Genomic DNA, 17,882 nt, shown 5'->3' on the forward strand with positions numbered 1-17,882 from the left:
TGGTACGCAAATATTAACTCTTTCCATTTTTACTGCGTACTCAGCAGCTTGGGCAAAACTGAGCCCTACAAAACGCATACAGCACTACCCGCTAATCTTCCTTCAAAGCCTACAATTCCCAGAAATCCTCGAGGGAGGTCAGGGTCCTCGTCTTCCTGGGTTCAAAGTGGTTCGTTGCATGGCCTTCTGGGATTCGTAGTCTTGCAGTGTCCTTCGGGAGATGTAGTTCCATTCCCACAATCGGCTGGGCGAGGCGGCGCCGGCGATCAGAGCAGCGCTGGGTGTTCAGGGGCCAAGATGGCGGCGCGCCGGGGACGGAGAGACCGAGTCGCGCCGCCTCCGACTGGGGGCCCGGGTCCTGACCCTGGCGGTGGAGTGCGCGGCGGCGGTTGGGCGAGTCGAAGTCAAGCGCCGCATGGGACCGTGGGCTCCGTGAGCCCGGCGGAGCAGGTGAGAGGGTGACCGGCGGCCCGCGGCTGGCAGCAAAGCGGCGTGTGCCGGGCGGTGACACGTGGACGCCACAGGAAAGGGAGGAAGCACTTGCGTGCCGATGCTGCGGGAGTTGGGTAGGACTGAGAGGACCTAAGTTGTTTGAGGGGGGTATGCCAGCAGGGGCAGGAACCCTGCGGCGATTCCTGGGAACGCCAGAGGGACAGTGTCGGGCGTCAGAAACGTGACCCTAGCTGGGGCGTCAGGAATTCGGGATTGGAGTTGAGGGATAAGACTTCTAAGGATGCCGAAGAAGCTCCACCAGCTTGGCGCCGTAGTTCCTTTTTCGGAGCACGTGGGGTGTTGGGGGGGGGACAATTTCCCGGGAGAAGTTGTCTGCCTCCCCCTCCCCCTAGGCGGCGCGGGCGCCCACGTGGGTAGGGCTTGCCGGCGGGGGCGGGGGGAGTGCGGGGCGCGGGTCCACGTGGGGGCGGGGAAGGGATGTCCACGTGGCTCCTGTCCCAGGCTGTCGGGCATCTAGTATCCGCGCTGGAGCCGCACTGCCGGGAACTGGGTGTGTCCCAGCCGCTCCCGCCATCTCTTGCCTGTGCTGGGACCTCTGGTCTGGAGGTAGGTAGGGGCTGCTGGAGGCAACTTTGCTCAGAGCTATAGGAGTTTTTCCTGTCTTGTCTGTGCCTAAACGCCTTTGGTCGGTAGATGGTGGACTTTCCAGATGTTCTCAAAGTCGGCTTCCTAGAAATGTCAGGGTGTGAGGACTTGAGGCTGAAGGGTTGAGGAGAAATGAGTTTGTGGAGGCTTCTGTCTGACCGTTTTGGAGCGAGTTGTGTGTCACAGCGTCTGGTGGCCTGCAGTCCTTCGTATGTGTGATTCAAGGGTCATAGGAGTGTCAACTTACCTGTGACTAGTTTAACTTTCCCCCTCATATTTCTCTAGCATCTTTTTGGGAGGAGATAGTTGAGGCGTGCTCGGGTGAATTCTCGGATACAGCTTTGTGAAATGTGTCTGTGAGGCTTTCTGGAATTTTTTTGATGGAGATAGGAAAGATTGGAGGTGGTTTGAGAACTGTTGAATGTAGCTGAACATTCAGTGGCATGTTTTGTGCTGAAATTGTGTGTGTTCTTCTTAAAATGTCTTTATCCTGCTATTAAGTGCTGGGCTTCTGAAAATGGTCAAACCAGGTTTGCAGTGAAATGAGCAGGAATGAATTGTCTTTTTGACAGTAACCCCGAACGAGGTTTGGCTGCATTCTAGGTCCAGCAAAACAGCCTAGGCGGGGATTGACTTTCAGGGCATGACTTAGGGATCAACCATCCTTTTTCATCCAACTTTTCACATCTTTTGTGTTCAGCACTGTTCACCAACACTATCGGGGAGAGACAGTAGGTGTCCAAGATCCAGCAGTAATAGAAGTTACGTGGTCTGTCAACCCAGTAGTTATCGAGATGCTATATGTTTAAGCACAGATGTGTTGCTAAACCACACAGATGTGATCCCTGCAGTATCCTAAGTTGTACTCAGGATAGATATAAAACAATGGCGTGTGAGACCAAAGGAAAGTGCAAAAAAAAAATTAAATTAAAAAAAAAAGAAAGTGCAGATTAGTTGGGGTTATGTAGTCGTCAGGAATCTAATTTGAAGAGTCTACAGATGGAAGAGACATTTTAAATTGAGACTCCTAAGGCTGTATAAAAAACCTTTTTATCCGAGGGAATAGGATGCGAAGATCAAAGGCATGGCTTATGGGGAGAACTGAGAGGCCAGCATAGCAGAAGGGTGGGGTGGGAGTGGAGAAGCTGAAGAGGCCAGCAGGAAGAGCAAAACATAAACAATTATAGGTGTTTAAATCCAATGCCAAGAAGGAATTTGTTTGTTTGTTTGTTTCTTTCTCTGTGTAGTCTTGGCTGTCATCTCAAACTCAGAGATCTGCCTGTCTCTGCCTCCTGAGTGCTGGGATCTAAGAAGGCAGTGCTGTGTCTTTTGAAGGGATTTATGATAGTCCTAGGAAATGACATGTTACCCGGTTTTTTGTTGTTGCTCCTGGCTCTGCTAGTTATATAGCATAACTATATATATATATCGTTTAAAGTCTATAGAGACATTAAAAAGAAGTCTCTAGCCTGGGCTTAGAGGTAGGAGAATCAAGAGTTTAAGGATAATCTTGGTCACATAGAAGAGTAAGACCAGCCTGTGCTACCTGAGACTTTGTGTCAAAAAGAAAAAAGTTGGCTTTAACTTCTGGATGAGCAGAGTTGGTGTGAGAGGCCAACCGAGAGGTTTTTGGAGCTGGCAGCGAGTTCACTCGCCAAAGGCTGATCTTGTTCCCCTAGGAACCTGGGGTTTGTACCTTGTACCTGGAGATTGTGAAGTGTGTGGGTGAAGGAAGTCATGTAAAGGGAGGTAGATGTCTCCTCTTGGCCTCTAGCGCCTGCTGGGAGGAGGTAGAGATGAATGGTTTATAGAGCTGGACCAGTCTGGCCTAGTGGCTGGAGGCACTAGTAGAAGGAGGCAGGGCAACTAGAGATGCAGGCTACTTGCTCACCCATGCCTGTTTGCTGAGCCATGCGTTATTCAGCTTCTGCGTGTAATTACAGGATTGTGAAGACCTGGGTGGGAGGGGTTAGTCCCTAAAACCTGCCACCTTCTCACTTTAGCTTTGGGCCTAGATTCCTAAAGTGTCCCTAAACCAGCCGGTTCTTTGCCTGGGCCCTACAGCTCTACCTTTTAAATGGATCGGGTGCCTAGAAGGGTATGGGCACACTTGTTGGAGGAGTCCAAGTGGTCCACCTCCCTTTGGTGCAGGAGGGAGTTGGCCTGTCTGTTTGATCCTGTTCTCAGGCCTTTATACCATGCTTCCAAGGGCAGATATGCTTAGCTGCGGCTCTGGCCTCACCAGTTCCATTTTGGGCCTTGCCCATGCCCTGCCTACAACACTTGACAGGTTTGGGCGGGTCCTGCCTTATGACAAAGCTGAAGACACTGCTTGTTCACAGAAGTGTGTGAGGCGGGGCCTCTCCATCTCTGCAATCAAGCTTTTTCCTTAGCTTCCATTTTGTAAGGGCGGTGAAGAGACTCTTCTCCTATAACTACCAGTGACATATTGTGGCTCACCATTGGGTCTTAGAGGTATAGCTCAGTTGTAGAGTCTTGGAGTTTAGTCTCCAGTTCCGAAGAAGAAAAGGGAGTATGAATATTGGGTGTGAGACATGGTGATGAGTAGTGGGTAATGATGGAGTGTGGGCGCATATAAATCCTCTGTGATGCATAGAAGAATATGAATGAATGAGTACAATCGTATTTGTCCCAATGGAATTGGGAGTCTATTATTTTCCTCTTTTAAAAAGTAATAGTTTTGGACTGGAGAGATGGCTCAGTGATTAAGATGACTGCTCGTCCAGAGGTCCTGAGCTCAATTCCCAGCAACCACATGATGGCTCAGAACCATCAGTAATAGGATCTGATGCCCTCTTCTGGTGTGTCTGAAGTCAGTGACAGTGTACCCATATACATGAAATAAATAAATGAATCTTTTTTTAAAAAAGTAATAGTTTCTTGCATTTTAAATTTGTTTTGTGCATTTGGGATAGTCTCTATAATCTTGACTGGCCTGGAACTTCCCATATTGACCAGGCTGGCCTTGAACTCAGATCTGCTTGTTCCTGTCTCCCAAATGCTGGGATTAAAAGCGTGTGCCACCACTTTTGTTTGTTGGGAGTAAAGGTTTAAGCCATTCCAATGTTTGGTGTACTATAGGGACTGAGGCCCTGTGGCTCTCTGGGCGTGTGCACAGAGCTCAGCTCAAAGGCGTGCGCCACCACTGCCCAGCAGCAGATGGCCTTCTTAACATTTATTTCCCCTCTGTGACAGCCTTTTCTTAAGTAACCAGTCTGATCTCAGACTGGCATATAATCCTTCTGCCTTAGTTTTTCCAGCATTTATGTTACAAGTGTATGCTATGCCTTTAATCCCAGCACTTGGGAGACAGAGGCAGGCAGATCTCTAGAGTTTGATGGCCAAGCCTAGTCTACAGACTGAGTTCCATGACAGCCAGGGATACACAGAGAAACCCTGTCTCCAAAAAAATCCCCAAACCCCAAACCTTTACGATTGCTATTGTCATTGTTTATGTGCACGTGTATGTTTCTATGAGTATGGGTGAACATGCACTCTGGTGTGCACATGGGTTGGTGAGGAAACAGGGCTGTGGTTTGTTCTACATTTCTGGGGTTGGGGACTGAATTTGGGCTGTCTGTCAGCTTCTGAGGTAAGCGCTTCCACCGGCTGAGCCATCTCACTGGTCAGTCTTTTTTTTTTTTTTTTTTTTTTTTTTTTTTTGGTTCTTTTTTTCGGAGCTGGGGACCGAACCAGGGCCTTGCGCTTCCTAGGCAAGCGCTCTACCACTGAGCTAAATCCCCAGCCCCTCACTGGTCAGTCTTTATCTTCCTGATGTTTTGCTCCCGGGTTTTAATAACAGCTCCAACTATTTGCGGCTAGAGTCTAAACTCTTTCCTGCCCAGAACATTGCCGTCCTAGTTGGTGCTCTTGCTTGTGGCTTGCACATCTTTATAAGCTGGTCCAGACCTTTGACCACGGCAGCAATGCTGTTGTTTTAAGCTCATTGACTGAGGCTGGATACCTGTTTTGTTTTGTTTTTTGGTGCTGGGGACCGAACCCAGGACCTTGCGCTTGCTAGGCAAGTGCTCTACCACTGAGCCAAATCCCCAACCCCTGGATACCTGTTTTTAATGGAGTTATCAATTAGCTGCCCTCCAGAAGACTTGGGTCTTTCTGATTCACCTTCTTCCTCTTCTGCCTTAGGTCCATGAGGAAGGAGATGACTCTAGCTTTGTCAGTCTTTCTCGACTGGGCCCATCTCTAAGGGAGAAAGACCTGGAAATGGAGGAACTGATACTGCAGGATGAGACACTACTAGAGACCATGCAGAACTACATGGACGCCTCCCTTATATCCCTCATTGAGGATTTTGGAGAGGTAAGCTGGGACAGGGCTTGGAGTTCTTTAGAGAGGATCTTTGCCTGGGATTTTGTCTTGAATCTTTGGAGTTGTTTCAGCAATGGCTTTGTTTTCTCATATCCTTGGCCTCAGATGTCCAACCTAAGTCCTTGAAAGATTTATTTTTTTAATGTTTATTATTATTTTTTAAATGGAGTTAGACTGCAGACTGTCAAATACAGTCTATGAAGGATGCCTTCAGCTTGGACTGTGGTCCAGAGCTTATTCTCCTTTCAGGGTCTTTGACCTACATGTCTAGGAGGTTCATAGACATTGCTTTCAAGCCTAATTCCAGTCTAGCCCAGGATGGTTTCCTGAGTTTCTTATGCCTCACGAATGTACAAGAATGTGAAACCCAAGCTTAAGACCCACTCTAACCCGTCTCAGTTAGCACTACAGAGTTGGGTGAACAGTAAAAGATTGGAACCATGCTTCCTGCTACTCAGATCCTTCTTGCTGGCAAACTAAGTGAGTCTGGGAGATTAGTTCTCTTGGCACTTAGTTCTTTTTGTGGCCTAGTAGGTTATTAGAGATCTGTGGGTCCTCTTGTCTTCCTGGAGCAGAGCAGGCTATCTTTGGAGGACCAGAATGAGATGTCGCTGCTCACAGCTCTGACGGAGATCTTGGACAATGCAGATTCTGAGAACCTGTCCCCGTTTGATACCATTCCTGATTCAGAGCTGCTCGTGTCTCCTCGGGAGAGCTCCTCTGTGAGTATATGGGATCAGGGAGGGACACAGCTAGCCCAAAGGTTCCAACCCCACCTGTGAGCCTGTTCACACAGTTCTGTGCAAACTGGATTGGGGTCTTCCTTCCTCTTAGCTGCACAAGCTGCTCAATCTCTCTCGGACACCTCCAGAACGTGACCGCATCCCCGCAATGGACCCTTTGGGGCCCAGCGCAGGAAGTAGTCGGGTGAGTGGGGTAAGTGACCTGGAACCCTCCTGAAGCACAGATGGGGAGGACATCTGGAAAGCACGTGCTGAAGAACGCTTCCTGAGTCTGTTCTTCTCCTGTAGGTTGAGATGTCCCTTGCAGATTCTCCGTGGGACTTCTCTCCACCTCCTTTCTTGGAAACTTCTTCCCCTAAGCTGCCTAGCTGGAGATCCTCAAGACCAAGACCTCGATGGAGTCAGTCTCCTCCTCCCCAGCAGCGCAGTGATGGAGAGGAGGAGGAAGAGGTTGCCGGCTTCAGTGGTCAGATGCTTGATGGCGAACTTGACAACTCGGTGAATACCTTGGATTTCCCCATGCACCTGGCATGCCCTGAGGAAGAAGACAAGTCAGGGGCAGCAAATGTGGCAGTGTCAGCACCTGGTGACGAGAGCATCTCCTCCTTGAGTGAGCTGGTACGGGCCATGCACCCCTACTGCTTACCCAACCTCACCCAGTTGGCATCACTTGACGCTGAGCTTCAGGAGCAGGCTGATGATCTGACACTGCCTGAGGGTTGTGTGGTGCTGGAGATTGTGGGCCAGGCAGCCACAGCTGGTGATGACCTGGAGATCCCAGTGGTCGTGCGGCAGATTCCTTCAGGATCCCAGTCTGTGCTCCTAGATGGGTCTGTAGGGACTGATCCTGCCTTGCAGCTACTCATGCCCGCCATGGAGCCTGGAACAGAAGATGGTGTGCCTAAAGTCGCTCCTTGCCCTGATCAAGAATTACCACTGAGCTCTGCCTGCTTATTGGAGCCCAGGGACATCATGGAGTCATTGGCCCCCAAGGAGCCTCGGAACCTACCTGCCAATGCAAGTGAGGGTTCTCAGAGAGTTCCCAGAAAGGGTAGGAAGAAGAAGAAGAAGGAGCAGCCAACAGCCTGTTTGGAAGGCTGTACCAGGAGGCTGAGGTCATCTTCTCGTGGACAGTCTACTGTGGCTACAGAGGTGAACTCTCAGGCAGGCAACTTACAGAAACAGCCTCAGGAAGAGCTTCAGAGAGAGACTGCGGCCCCTCAGAGCAGAGGGAAGCCACGGGCTTGGGCTCGGGCCTGGGCAGCTGCCTTGGAGAAAACTGGGTCTGAAGACCCAGAGGACCAGAATGCAGGACAGGATAGTCCTGCTGAGGAAGATGTTCTAGAACTCCGTCCTAAGCTGGTGGAGACTAGCCAAGCCGACCCCACGCTCTCACTAAACGACTCTGCTCGAGCTGACTCCATCCCAGTTAACTCTGTTGAAGGTGACTCCACTGCAGTGGACACTGCTGTACCTGTTGACCAGGCTTCATCTTGTACAGAGCTGGTTGGTTCTCTCTCAGGAGGCCCAATTCTGAGTAGCCCAGTCCTAGATGACAGGACAGGAGTTGAACCTGCAGTGGCTATTCCCACTTCAAATCACTTGTCTCCAGCTGATGCTATCCTAGCTAACCCAGGGACAGCTGACCCTGCTCCAAATGGCCTGGCTCCAGGAGATCCTGTGCTAGTTAAGTGCAGACCAACTGATCCTAGACGTGCAGCTGCTGCTGCCACTGCTGCTCAGGGGCCTCGTCCTTCCCTAGAGCCCTCAGACCATCCTAAGGTCATCACCCCTGAAGTCAAGGATGCTGGAGGTCCTCTGAAGGTGGAAGGTAGTACCAGTGCTACAACCCAGGAAGCCAGACCTCGGCCCCTCAGCCTATCTGAGTACCGTCAACGACGGCGGCAACGGCAAATAGAAGCAGAAGACAGGAATTCTCAGCCCCCAGCTGGAAAGTGGCCAAGTCTCCCAGAGACGCCCAAAGGGCTGGCAGATATCCCTTGTCTTGTTCCATCAGCCCCAACCAAGAAGACAGCCCCACAGAGAAGCCCTATAGCTGTACCAGAGACTTGTTCTGTATCTGTGGGTTCTAACCCTGTTTCCCCTACTCCTGAGCCATCTGCAAGCAAACTTATGGTTTCAACTCACTCTGAACAGGTGTCATCTCATGAGATGCCACTTCCAGTTAGACTTCCCCCTCCTACATTGCAGTCTATGGCTCCTGCTGGGCCCACCCCTTCTACAGTGCCCACGCCATTGCCTTTCCCTCCGAGCTTACCTCCTCTGCTTCCTCTTCCTGCAAGTGGTCCTGGTGTCCCCAGCCTGCCCCCACCTCCTTTGCAACCTCCTGGACTTCCAGTATCAATGAGACAAATGCCACCTGACCCCTATACTCAGTATGCCCCTGTGCCGCCCTGGCCTTGTTACCCCTCTGTATCTCCTTCTGGCTATTCTTGTCTGCCCCCACCACCAGCGATGCCCATAGTGTCGGGTACCCCTGGTACCTATGCTGTACCCCCAACTTGCAATGTGCCTTGGGTACCCCCTCCTGCACCAGTCTCACCTTATAGCTCCAGCTCTGCCTATGGGTCCCTTGGGTGGGGCCCAGGGTTGCAACAGCCTCCCTTTTGGTCTACTGTTTCTCCACCTCCATTGTCTTCAGCCTCTACTGGTAGAGCTGTTCCCCCACCCAGTGTGGAACCCAGTAACAGTTCAGCTGGTCCTCCGGAAGATACACTTCCTGTGCCAGTGACCCCTTCCCTGAGCTCTCGGCCAGCCAGCCCCATAGCTCCACCAGCAGAACCTACGAAGCTGGAGGCTCAGCCAGTGCCTGTCTCTCCCCAACCGAAACACAAAGTGTCCCCTGTGGTACAGAGTCCCCAGATCAAGGTTCTACCAACTCTGTCTGCTGAGGGCGTGGCTATTGGGGAATCTGAATCAGAGAGGCTAAAGCCGGAGACCCAGGAGAACAGACCAAGGGAGAAGCCTATCTCTACGGCTACGAAGGCTGTTCTGTTACCAAAGCAGAGCACTGTCGCAAAACTGCCTGCCGTCCATCCAGCCCGGCTAAGGAGGCTGTCCTTCCTGCCCACCCCACGTGCTCAGGGTTCTGAGGATGTGGTGCAGGCATTCATCAGTGAGATTGGTGAGTGACATTGTGCAGGGGCTGGCTGGAAGTGTCATCCATGGGACGGGAGGGAGGAGGGACTTCCATGAGGCTGCCCTTTGTTGGGTTTCTTTGAGAGTGTTCTTGAGATGTAGCTCTAGTTTTACTTGAGTTATTGCTGTGTACTCCTTCCTCGGTTCACTCACTTTGGTGCACAGGGAGGCATGTAAAGGGAAAAGCAAGGAGGTTCTTGGGGCCTGTAGACTCAGTTGGTGAAGGCTAGATTTTAATCCTGTGTTGTTCTTTCACAGGGATTGAAGCATCAGACCTGTCCAGTCTGTTGGAGCAGTTTGAGAAATCAGAAGGTGAGGAAACCTAGGTAGATTTGTTCCAACTCTTATTTTTGTCTATGCTTCCTTTGGGTCTAGCCTTATAGTAGCTTGAACTGGGGTAGAGGGTAGAGGACAGTGTTGACCATCAGAAGTGCCACTTACTTGGCACAGGGAGACAGCATTTCATCTGGGAGAGTAGTCTAAGCTAGGGACATGTGACATAGTCTTAGTAATTTAAAGAGAGGACGCAGGGAGGGTAGGATCGAATGGGGACTTTTTCTGTAGGGAGCTTTGAGAGGTGGGATTTCATGTGATTTTTGTAGCATATAAGACAGAAAAAAGAGGTATTGGATACTTCCTATGAGATGCATTTGGAGGGCTCAGTGGTTAAGAGCACTGGCTGCTCTTCTAGAGGTCCTGAGTTCAAATCCCAGCACCCTCATGGTTGTTTACAACCATCTAGAGTGATTTCTCATGCCCTCTTCTGGCCTGCAGGAGGACATGCAGATAGAGCACTCAGACATAAAATGTCTTTCTTTCTTTTCTTTCTTTTTTTTCTTTTTTTTTAATGATGCATTTGGAGCCAAGCATTGAGGCACATGTTTTTAATCCCAGCTCTCAGAAGGCAGAAGTAAGTCAATCTCTGAGTTGCAGGCCAGCCTGGTCTGCAGAGTGAGTTCCAGGACAGAGCAAGTTTCAGAACAGAGAAACCCTGTCTGGGGGAGAGGGATCCATTAGAAAACAGTGAGGAGCTGGACTTTCGTAAGACAAAGCATGTGCTAGGTGCCATGAAGATTACTGTATTATCTTCTGGAGGAACTTACTGTATCAGGGAGAAGCCATGCTTAGCCTGTGCCATGGTCTTAGACAAGTCTAAGGTCAAGTATGGTATGTACATTTATTCCCATCACCAGGAAACAGATCTTTGAGTTCAAGGCCATCTTGGTTTTATATGGTGAGTTCCAATCCTGCTGGACTACATACTAAGACCCTATTTCAATTTATGGCTAGGAAATAACTAATTTGGTCCATCAATTTGAACTCTCACATTCAGTTGGGAATGGGTATTTCTGAGCAGAAAAGAAATAATTAAATCTCATTGATTAGATAGCATTGGAAGAGACTGAATCTGAGCTCACTGGGGTTATCTAGGCCAAACTTCTTACTTCTCTGGATATCAGAATGCACTTCTATGCCGCTTCGGTTTGGAACATCTGGTTGGGCTTTTTTTTTTTTTTTTTTTTTTTTTTTTTTCTCGGAGCTGGGGACCGAACCCAGGGCCTTGCGCATGCTAGGCAAGCGCTCTACCACTGAGCTAAATCCCCAACCCCCTGGTTGGGCTTTTAACTAGTATGATTTCTTTGCAGCCAAAAAGGAGTGTCCTCTCCCGGCTCCTGCTGACAGCGTGGCTGTAGGAAACTCAGGGTAAGTATGGAGAGATGAGTGAGCGAGTTACCCTACAGCTGTTGGTCAGCAGCCAGCCCGCACTCCAAGACTGCCCACCGGACACCTTTGTGGCAGGGATGTTCATCCGCTCTAGTGTCTTCCCCTATTTTTTGTCCCCTTCTCTATTGCCACCAGACACTGTCAGGGGTAATGAATTGGGGAGGGTATGTACTATCAGGAATTCCAAGTGCCTTGGAGGTGCCCTCTAATTTTTGCAAGTTATCGGGGACTTTTTCTCCTCTGCTTTCAGACATCGGGCTTGTGCAGTGCTGATGATGGGATCATGTAAAGTAGGGGAAATAGCAGGGGCTCCCCTAACTCCTTGGAGGACACAGGCACCTGAACCCTTTTACTTTGCAGTATTCTAACGAGAGGCCTTATTTTTCACATTTTTAATCTGCTGAGCATGTCCTTCATACTGGTTTCAGTTGAACTTGGTAGCAAGTTTCCTTACCGAAGGAGGGGGTGGGGGCTGTGTTCAGGATCATTTCTCTGAAGGTTCTACCCAGTCAGCCAGCCTGAATCGAGTGAGCCCCATCTACGTAGACATTGGTCACTAAGACCCTTCAGTGCTAGAAGACTGGGGCCACATTGGGCATCCTTTCTTTTCTACATACACCTTTCATTGCTTTTTGAGGAAAGCAGATGTACAAGATATTGAGGCAATGAACCAGGCTTTCCCTTTTCCCCTGCCAGCAGCATTGACACTCCCCAGGAGAAGAAACCCCTAGACCGGTTACACGCCCCAGAACTGGCCAACGTGGCAGGTGGGTTCAGGTTGGACTCCGGCTCTTAGACTGTGCAGCACATGTGCAGTATCTGCTGTGCGTCAAGTGTGTGTTGGCGTTGGGTGCAGACATCTGATGTCCATTGTTGTGCTCATGGGCAAGGGGGCAGATGTGTTCAGTTGGAAGTGAGGGCAATAAGGGGAGGGTTGTATAGACTGTTGTCCTAAGCTGAAAACAATCACTGCTGTCAGTCAAGTGTTGGTAGCTTTTAGGGGATAAACTCAGTCTGAAGTACAGAAGCAACTAGTTTGCTATTTGCAGCTAGTGGTTTGGTTTGACCCAGAGAGTAAGTAGAAGCTGATCTAGGGAAATGGACAGAGAACAAACAAGAGTTAAGGCTGGAGGTCAAATTATGGGAACTTTGAATGCCATATTAAGCTGCTTAAACTTCATCCTGTGTGTGCATTGGAGAAACAATTGAAAATGCATTCTCACATTGATTATTGTGGATGGTGTGTCTAGCAGGAATCTAGAAAACAGAAAAGCCAGACGGGACGGGACGTAGGTAAGTTTAGGGTATGAGTCTAGGTAAGATGCAACCTAGACATTAGGTAAGGCTGGTGGAGGAGTGCGTTTAAGCATGAAAACGATTCGGTGAATTAGGTAGAACCTGGTCACTAGGAGGTTTAGGTAGTTGAATGGCTGACCTCAGTCAGGTATGGATCTCATTTATAAAAGCAGTGAGAGAACTCGAACTGTTGTTGATGTTAGTGCACTCTGAGCAGTGGGGTCTTAAGCCTAGAAACAGAGTTTGAACTATTAAACTGGATCTCACCCTGCTATCTCCATCCTCCCTCCCCCCACAGGGCTCACCCCGCCAGCTACCCCTCCCCACCAGTTATGGAAACCCCTGGCTGCTGTCTCACTGTTGGCCAAAGCCAAATCTCCTAAATCTACTGCCCAAGAGGGAACCCTGAAGCCTGAAGGAATTACAGAGGCCAAACCTCCAGCTGCAGCCTGCCTCCAAGAAGGGGTCCGTGGCCCTAGTCCAGTCCATGTGGGCTCTGGGGACCATGACTATTGTGTCCGAAGCAGGACACCCCCAAAAAAGATGCCTGCCCTAGTCATTTCAGAGATGGGCTCTCGATGGAATGTCAAGCGCCATCAGGACATCACTATCAAACCTGTCTTGTCATTGGGCTCAGCTGCCCCCCCACTCCCATGCACAACCACTTCCCAGGAACCGCTTGATCACAGGACTAGCAGTGAGCAGGCAGATCCGTCAGCGCCTTGTTTTGCCCCATCCACCTTGCTGTCTCCTGAGGCCTCACCCTGCCGGAATGAAATGAACACTAGGACTCCCTCTGAGCCCCCAGACAAGCAGCGGTCAATGCGCTGTTACCGAAAAGCCTGCAGATCAGCCAGCCCCCCAAGTCGGGGCTGGCAAGGCCGCCGTGGCCGTAGCAGCCGTTCTGTCAGCTCTGGGTCCAGCCGGACCAGTGAAGCATCCTCATCCTCATCGGTGTCTTCCTCATCCCGGTCCCGGTCCAGGTCCCTCTCCCCCCCAAACAAGAGGTGGCGAAGGTGAGCTTTGATGGCCTGTTAGAGTCTGCCCTTTGGGAAGTCCTGCACTCTTGTGGTTTCCTTTGAACTTTCAGACACTAGGGCTTTATTCCTTTTCGTGGATTGTTGGAGTCTAGGATACTCCTCAAGTTTCCGTTTACTTGAGATGTGGCTTGGGCAGATAGCGTTTGGTCTGATTGGGGTTATTTCATACTATTATAATAGGTGCTTATGGTGGTATTTGGTCTTTTCTTGTTAACACAGGGTAGTGGGTCAATCTTACACGTTGGTGAGATGGCTCAGTAGATAAAGATGCATGCTGCTAGGCTCAGTGACTTGAGTGTGACACCTGGAACTGTATGGTGGAATGAAGCAAACAGTTCTCAAAAGTTAACCTCTGGACCTCTGTATGCTTGCTTTGCATACACTGTTAAATTGTGTGCAATTGTATGTAATTGTTAAAAGAAGGGAGATCCGTGTGGAGTGGTGCTGCAGTTGGTGTACATCAGTCAGTAGAGTGCCTGCCTCAAAAACATGAAGCCATTGATTTGATTCCCAGCATTTCGGAAATTAGACATTTACATGCCTACAATCCTAGCGCTGAGGAGGTGGAGACAGAAGGGTGACAGGTTAAGTTATCCTTGACTACATAAAGAGTTTGGGGCAGTCTCGGGTATATGAGACACTGTCTCCAAAAAAAGAAAAAAACAAACCAAAAACAGTGCTGTAGCACTTATGACCTGTCTTAAGAGATGGCTGTGAACAGTGGTTCTGACATGGTAACCTCCCTCCCTCTCACCTTAGTTAAGGAATTCCTTTGAGATATAGCAGAGGAACACTTAGAATTCAGGCTATCATACCTCGCCCCAGAACTGCAGAGTAGCTGTCAAAACTAGTGTTAGGGGCTGGAGAGATGGCTCAGGGGTTAAGAGCACTGACTGCTCTTCTAGAGGTCATGAGTTCAATTCCCAGCAACCACATGGTGGCTCACAACCATCTGTAATGCCCTCTTCTGATGCCTCTGAAGAAAGTTACAGGGTACTCACATACATGAAATAAATAAATCTTAATAAATTAAAAAAAAGATTAAAAAAAAAAACCTAGGGTTAGCTAGTCCTCCATCTCCCCAGTCTTCCCTGAACGTCCTTCCTCTTTCTCATTTCAATGGCACAGTGGAAAACATGCAGTCATCAAAGCTCGGTATTAATAGAGGTGTATCAAGGATGCAGAAGGCCATGGCATAGTCCTCAGCACCAAGAGAAGAACTCTGCATACTAGGGATGGCAGCACAATCCCAGTGCTGGCAAAGACAGGGATAAGAGAATCACAAGTTGAAGGCCGGCTTGGGCTATGTAGTAAGGCCCCCATCTCAGGGAAAAGGGTAGTAAAAATATGTAAAACTGTAAAAATGCTTGATGTATCTAAAATTTTATGAAGGCTCTCCCACTCGTTACCTGCAAATAAACTCTTCTGAAACTTCCGCTTCCCTTTCTCTATGGTCCTGAACATCCTGACAGGGAGGGAGTCTGACCTGGCTGAGGTGGTGGACCTATCTGTCCCACTACCATCATTCCTGTGCCCTTTATTACAGGTCCAGCTGCAGTTCCTCTGGACGGTCCAGAAGATGTTCCTCCTCTTCCTCTTCTTCCTCCTCCTCATCTTCATCATCCAGTTCCAGAAGCCGGTCTCCCTCTGTGTCCCCTTGCAGGAGAAGTGACCGGAGGCGGCGGTGAGCATGAACATGTGTTTGAGGGCAGTGCATCTCAGGATGAGTTCTGAGTCTTGACTTGTGTCTGGGGCTGATGGTACCTCTCTTGTCAGGTACAGCTCTTACCGTTCAAATGACCATTACCAAAGGCAGAGAGTACTGCAGAAGGAGCGTGCAATAGTGAGTAGGGCAGCAGGGCAGGTCATGGGAGGAGGGGCTTACCCTGTGCCATGAGCTCAGAGCCATCAACAGCTGCAGCTCTGGCTCAAGAGTGTCACTTGTCCTTTATCCAATATAGGAAGAGAGAAGGGTGGTCTTCATTGGGAAAATACCTGGCCGCATGACTCGGTCGGAGCTGAAGCAGAGGTTCTCTGTTTTTGGAGAGATTGAGGAGTGTACCATTCATTTTCGTGTCCAAGGGTAAGTCCTTTTTTTTATTTTTTTTGGAGCTGGGAACCAAACCCAGGGCCTTGGCACTTGCTAGGCAAGTGCTCTACCACTGAGCTAAATCCCCAACCCCTCCAAGGGTAAGTCTTAAAGTTAGGGTGTTTATTCCATTAAATTTTTTTTTTTTTTGGTTCTTTTTTTTGGAGTTGGGGACCGAACCCAGGGCCTTGCGCTTCCTAGGCAAGCGCTGTGCCACTGAGCCAAATCCCCAACCCCTATTCCATTAAATTTTTACAGTTTGATGTTTCTCTGTCATTCCTGTCTTTGATTGGGCTGGGCTGGGTGGGGTTCCCTTTAGTTTTATAATCAGAGGATTGACCATTGGGGAAATGAGGAAAAACACCTCTGTACCTTGGGTCTTCTCCATGACCTGTGCCCAAATGGCTCACCCTTTCCACTAGTGACAACTATGGTTTCGTCACTTACCGGTATGCTGAAGAGGCATTTGCAGCCATTGAGAGTGGCCACAAGTTGCGGCAGGCAGACGAGCAGCCCTTTGATCTCTGCTTTGGGGGCCGAAGGCAGTTCTGCAAGAGGAGTTACTCTGATCTTGGTGAGTGATGGAAAAGAGCTTGACAACAGTTGATAGAAAAGCTAGATTTGGCTTTGACATTCAGAGAACCAAAATGGCGGGTGAGTGGGAAGGGGCCCTCCCACATTCTTCACAAGTAAGACAGTTTGACTGCATCAGCTTCTTGGATGGGCCTTGGCTCCCGTTTGAGAAGTGTGGTGAGAGACCCTAATGTTTGTCCCTCTCTGCTTCTGTAGACTCCAATCGGGAAGACTTTGATCCTGCTCCTGTCAAGAGCAAATTCGATTCTCTTGACTTTGATACTTTGTTGAAACAGGCCCAGAAGAACCTAAGGAGGTAACCCTGGGCTTTCCTCCCCCATCCATTTTCTCTGGAGGTGTCCAACCTCTCAACCCCCTCCCCTACTCTAGGGGAGAGAGCTGCTAGTGTGGAAAGACTTTTATAAGGAAATGAAAAAAAGTTAAATAAAAATATGTTAAATCGGGATTTTTAAGTGGTATTTGGTTTTTAATAACAGGTATTGAACAAATTAACTTGGCTTTATATGTAAGGTGGGTCTGAGGGGAACATCTAATAAACATGAAGTAGAGGGAACTCCAGAGTGTCCTTTCTGTGTCCTGATGTCTGGTTTATTTGGTATTTCTATGAACACAAGGCCTTCACTGAGATCCTAGGACTAACCGACCCCTCTTCTAGTTAGGTATAAGGCCACATTGACTTAGTTAATTTGGCTTCCTACATCTGTCACATGTAAAGACCTCTCAGATTTGAAAGACATGTAAATTTACATTTTATTTTGTCAGTCTCCTGTATCCTAGTCTGTCCTAGTTTACTGTGTAGCTAAAGATGACCTTGAGCCTCTGCTCTCCTCTACCTCCCAAGTGCTAGGATTTCGAACACACGTTATTACATCTGGTTTATATGGTGCTGGGCATTGAACCCAGAGTTTTTTGTATGTTAGGCAAGCACTCTACCAGCCCTATCCCCCCAGCCTGTTGGGGTGTGTGTGTGTGTGTGTGTGTGAGAGAGAGTGTGTGAGTGTGAGAGAGAGGAGAGAGAGAGAGAGAGAGAGAGAGGGAGAGAGAGAGAGAATGTATGTACAGAGGCAGTAGGACAGTCTCTTAGTCCCACCATCAGGAGTGCTGACCTCTTCGTAGTCCTGAAGCTCACTAAACTGGCTTGGCCCTTGAGCCCAGCCAGCATTAGGATTGTGTAGCAACCACCACACCTGGCAGGCAGTTTGTCTTTGCCTTTAGGTCCTTATCATCACTCTGGGTTTTAGGCACTAAACCACCCCCTTTTTATTTTTGTAGTACTGGGTGCAGTTTGAATCCAGGGCCTCATACATAGGGAAGTAAGAGCTGTATTATTGAGCTAACATCCCCATCTTTTGGGGGGTGGGGGGGCGGATATTGTGTTCACACACACAGACACACAGAGAAATGCCATGTTGGAGGTGTGAGCCCATGTATGGGTGCCAGGATCGGTGTCCGTTATTTTGCTTCCCATCTTAGTGTTACGCGTCTGAGGCAAGAATTCCTGGCTGTCCTGGAACTGACTTTGTAGATCAGGCTGGCCTCAAACTCAGGATCCTTCTGCCTCTGCCACCTGGGTGCTGGGATTAAAGGTGTGTGCCACCACACCTCAGCTGTGTTCTACAACCTCCATATCTAGGCCAGAGTAGCCTTGAACTTCTGCTGAGATAGCATAACCAAACCCATTTTAAGATTTTGTTTTGAGACTATCGCAAACATAAGTGTGTGTGTGTGTTGTGAGTCATGTATGTGTGCCTGTGGGAGCTACAGAAGCCAGAAGAGGGTGTTGAGTTT

General features: G+C 49.2%; 1 protein-coding gene across 17 annotated transcripts; it reads left to right on the forward strand.

Moving 5' to 3' along the window:
• Positions 1 to 215: 215 nt before the first annotated feature.
• Pprc1 (PPARG related coactivator 1) lies at positions 216 to 16,650 on the forward strand. Of its 17 annotated transcripts, none has more exons than XM_006231454.5 (14): positions 218 to 450; positions 5,266 to 5,439; positions 6,021 to 6,170; positions 6,283 to 6,384; positions 6,480 to 9,336; positions 9,609 to 9,662; positions 10,997 to 11,054; positions 11,772 to 11,842; positions 12,670 to 13,387; positions 14,958 to 15,095; positions 15,194 to 15,254; positions 15,373 to 15,494; positions 15,923 to 16,074; positions 16,290 to 16,539. In XM_006231454.5, the coding sequence occupies exons 1-14, from the start codon at positions 298 to 300 to the stop codon at positions 16,391 to 16,393; spliced, it is 4,914 nt and encodes a 1,637-aa protein (XP_006231516.1). In that variant the 5' UTR covers positions 218 to 297; the 3' UTR covers positions 16,394 to 16,539. The 17 variants fall into 17 exon arrangements, with proteins under 17 accessions (XP_017444529.1, XP_063143281.1, XP_063143287.1 ...); XM_006231455.5 differs by having other exon boundaries at positions 6,283 to 6,375; positions 15,188 to 15,254; XM_006231451.5 differs by having other exon boundaries at positions 219 to 450; positions 15,188 to 15,254.
• The last annotated feature ends 1,232 nt before the right edge of the window (positions 16,651 to 17,882 follow it).

Source organism: Rattus norvegicus, chromosome 1 (assembly GCF_036323735.1).
Source record: "Rattus norvegicus strain BN/NHsdMcwi chromosome 1, GRCr8, whole genome shotgun sequence".
Taxonomy (NCBI): domain Eukaryota; kingdom Metazoa; phylum Chordata; class Mammalia; order Rodentia; family Muridae; genus Rattus; species Rattus norvegicus.

What these genes read in the sequence shown, in the direction of transcription:
- Pprc1 (XM_006231451.5), top strand. Translation starts at nt 298, where the DNA reads ATGGCGGCGCGCCGGGGACGGAGAGACCGAGTCGCGCCGCCTCCGACT. An exon ending in TGCAGAAGGAGCGTGCAATA is followed by an intron (nt 15,255 to 15,372) that starts GTGAGTAGGGCA and finishes TATCCAATATAG; the next exon opens with GAAGAGAGAAGGGTGGTCTT. An exon ending in ATTCATTTTCGTGTCCAAGG is followed by an intron (nt 15,495 to 15,922) that starts GTAAGTCCTTTT and finishes CCTTTCCACTAG; the next exon opens with TGACAACTATGGTTTCGTCA.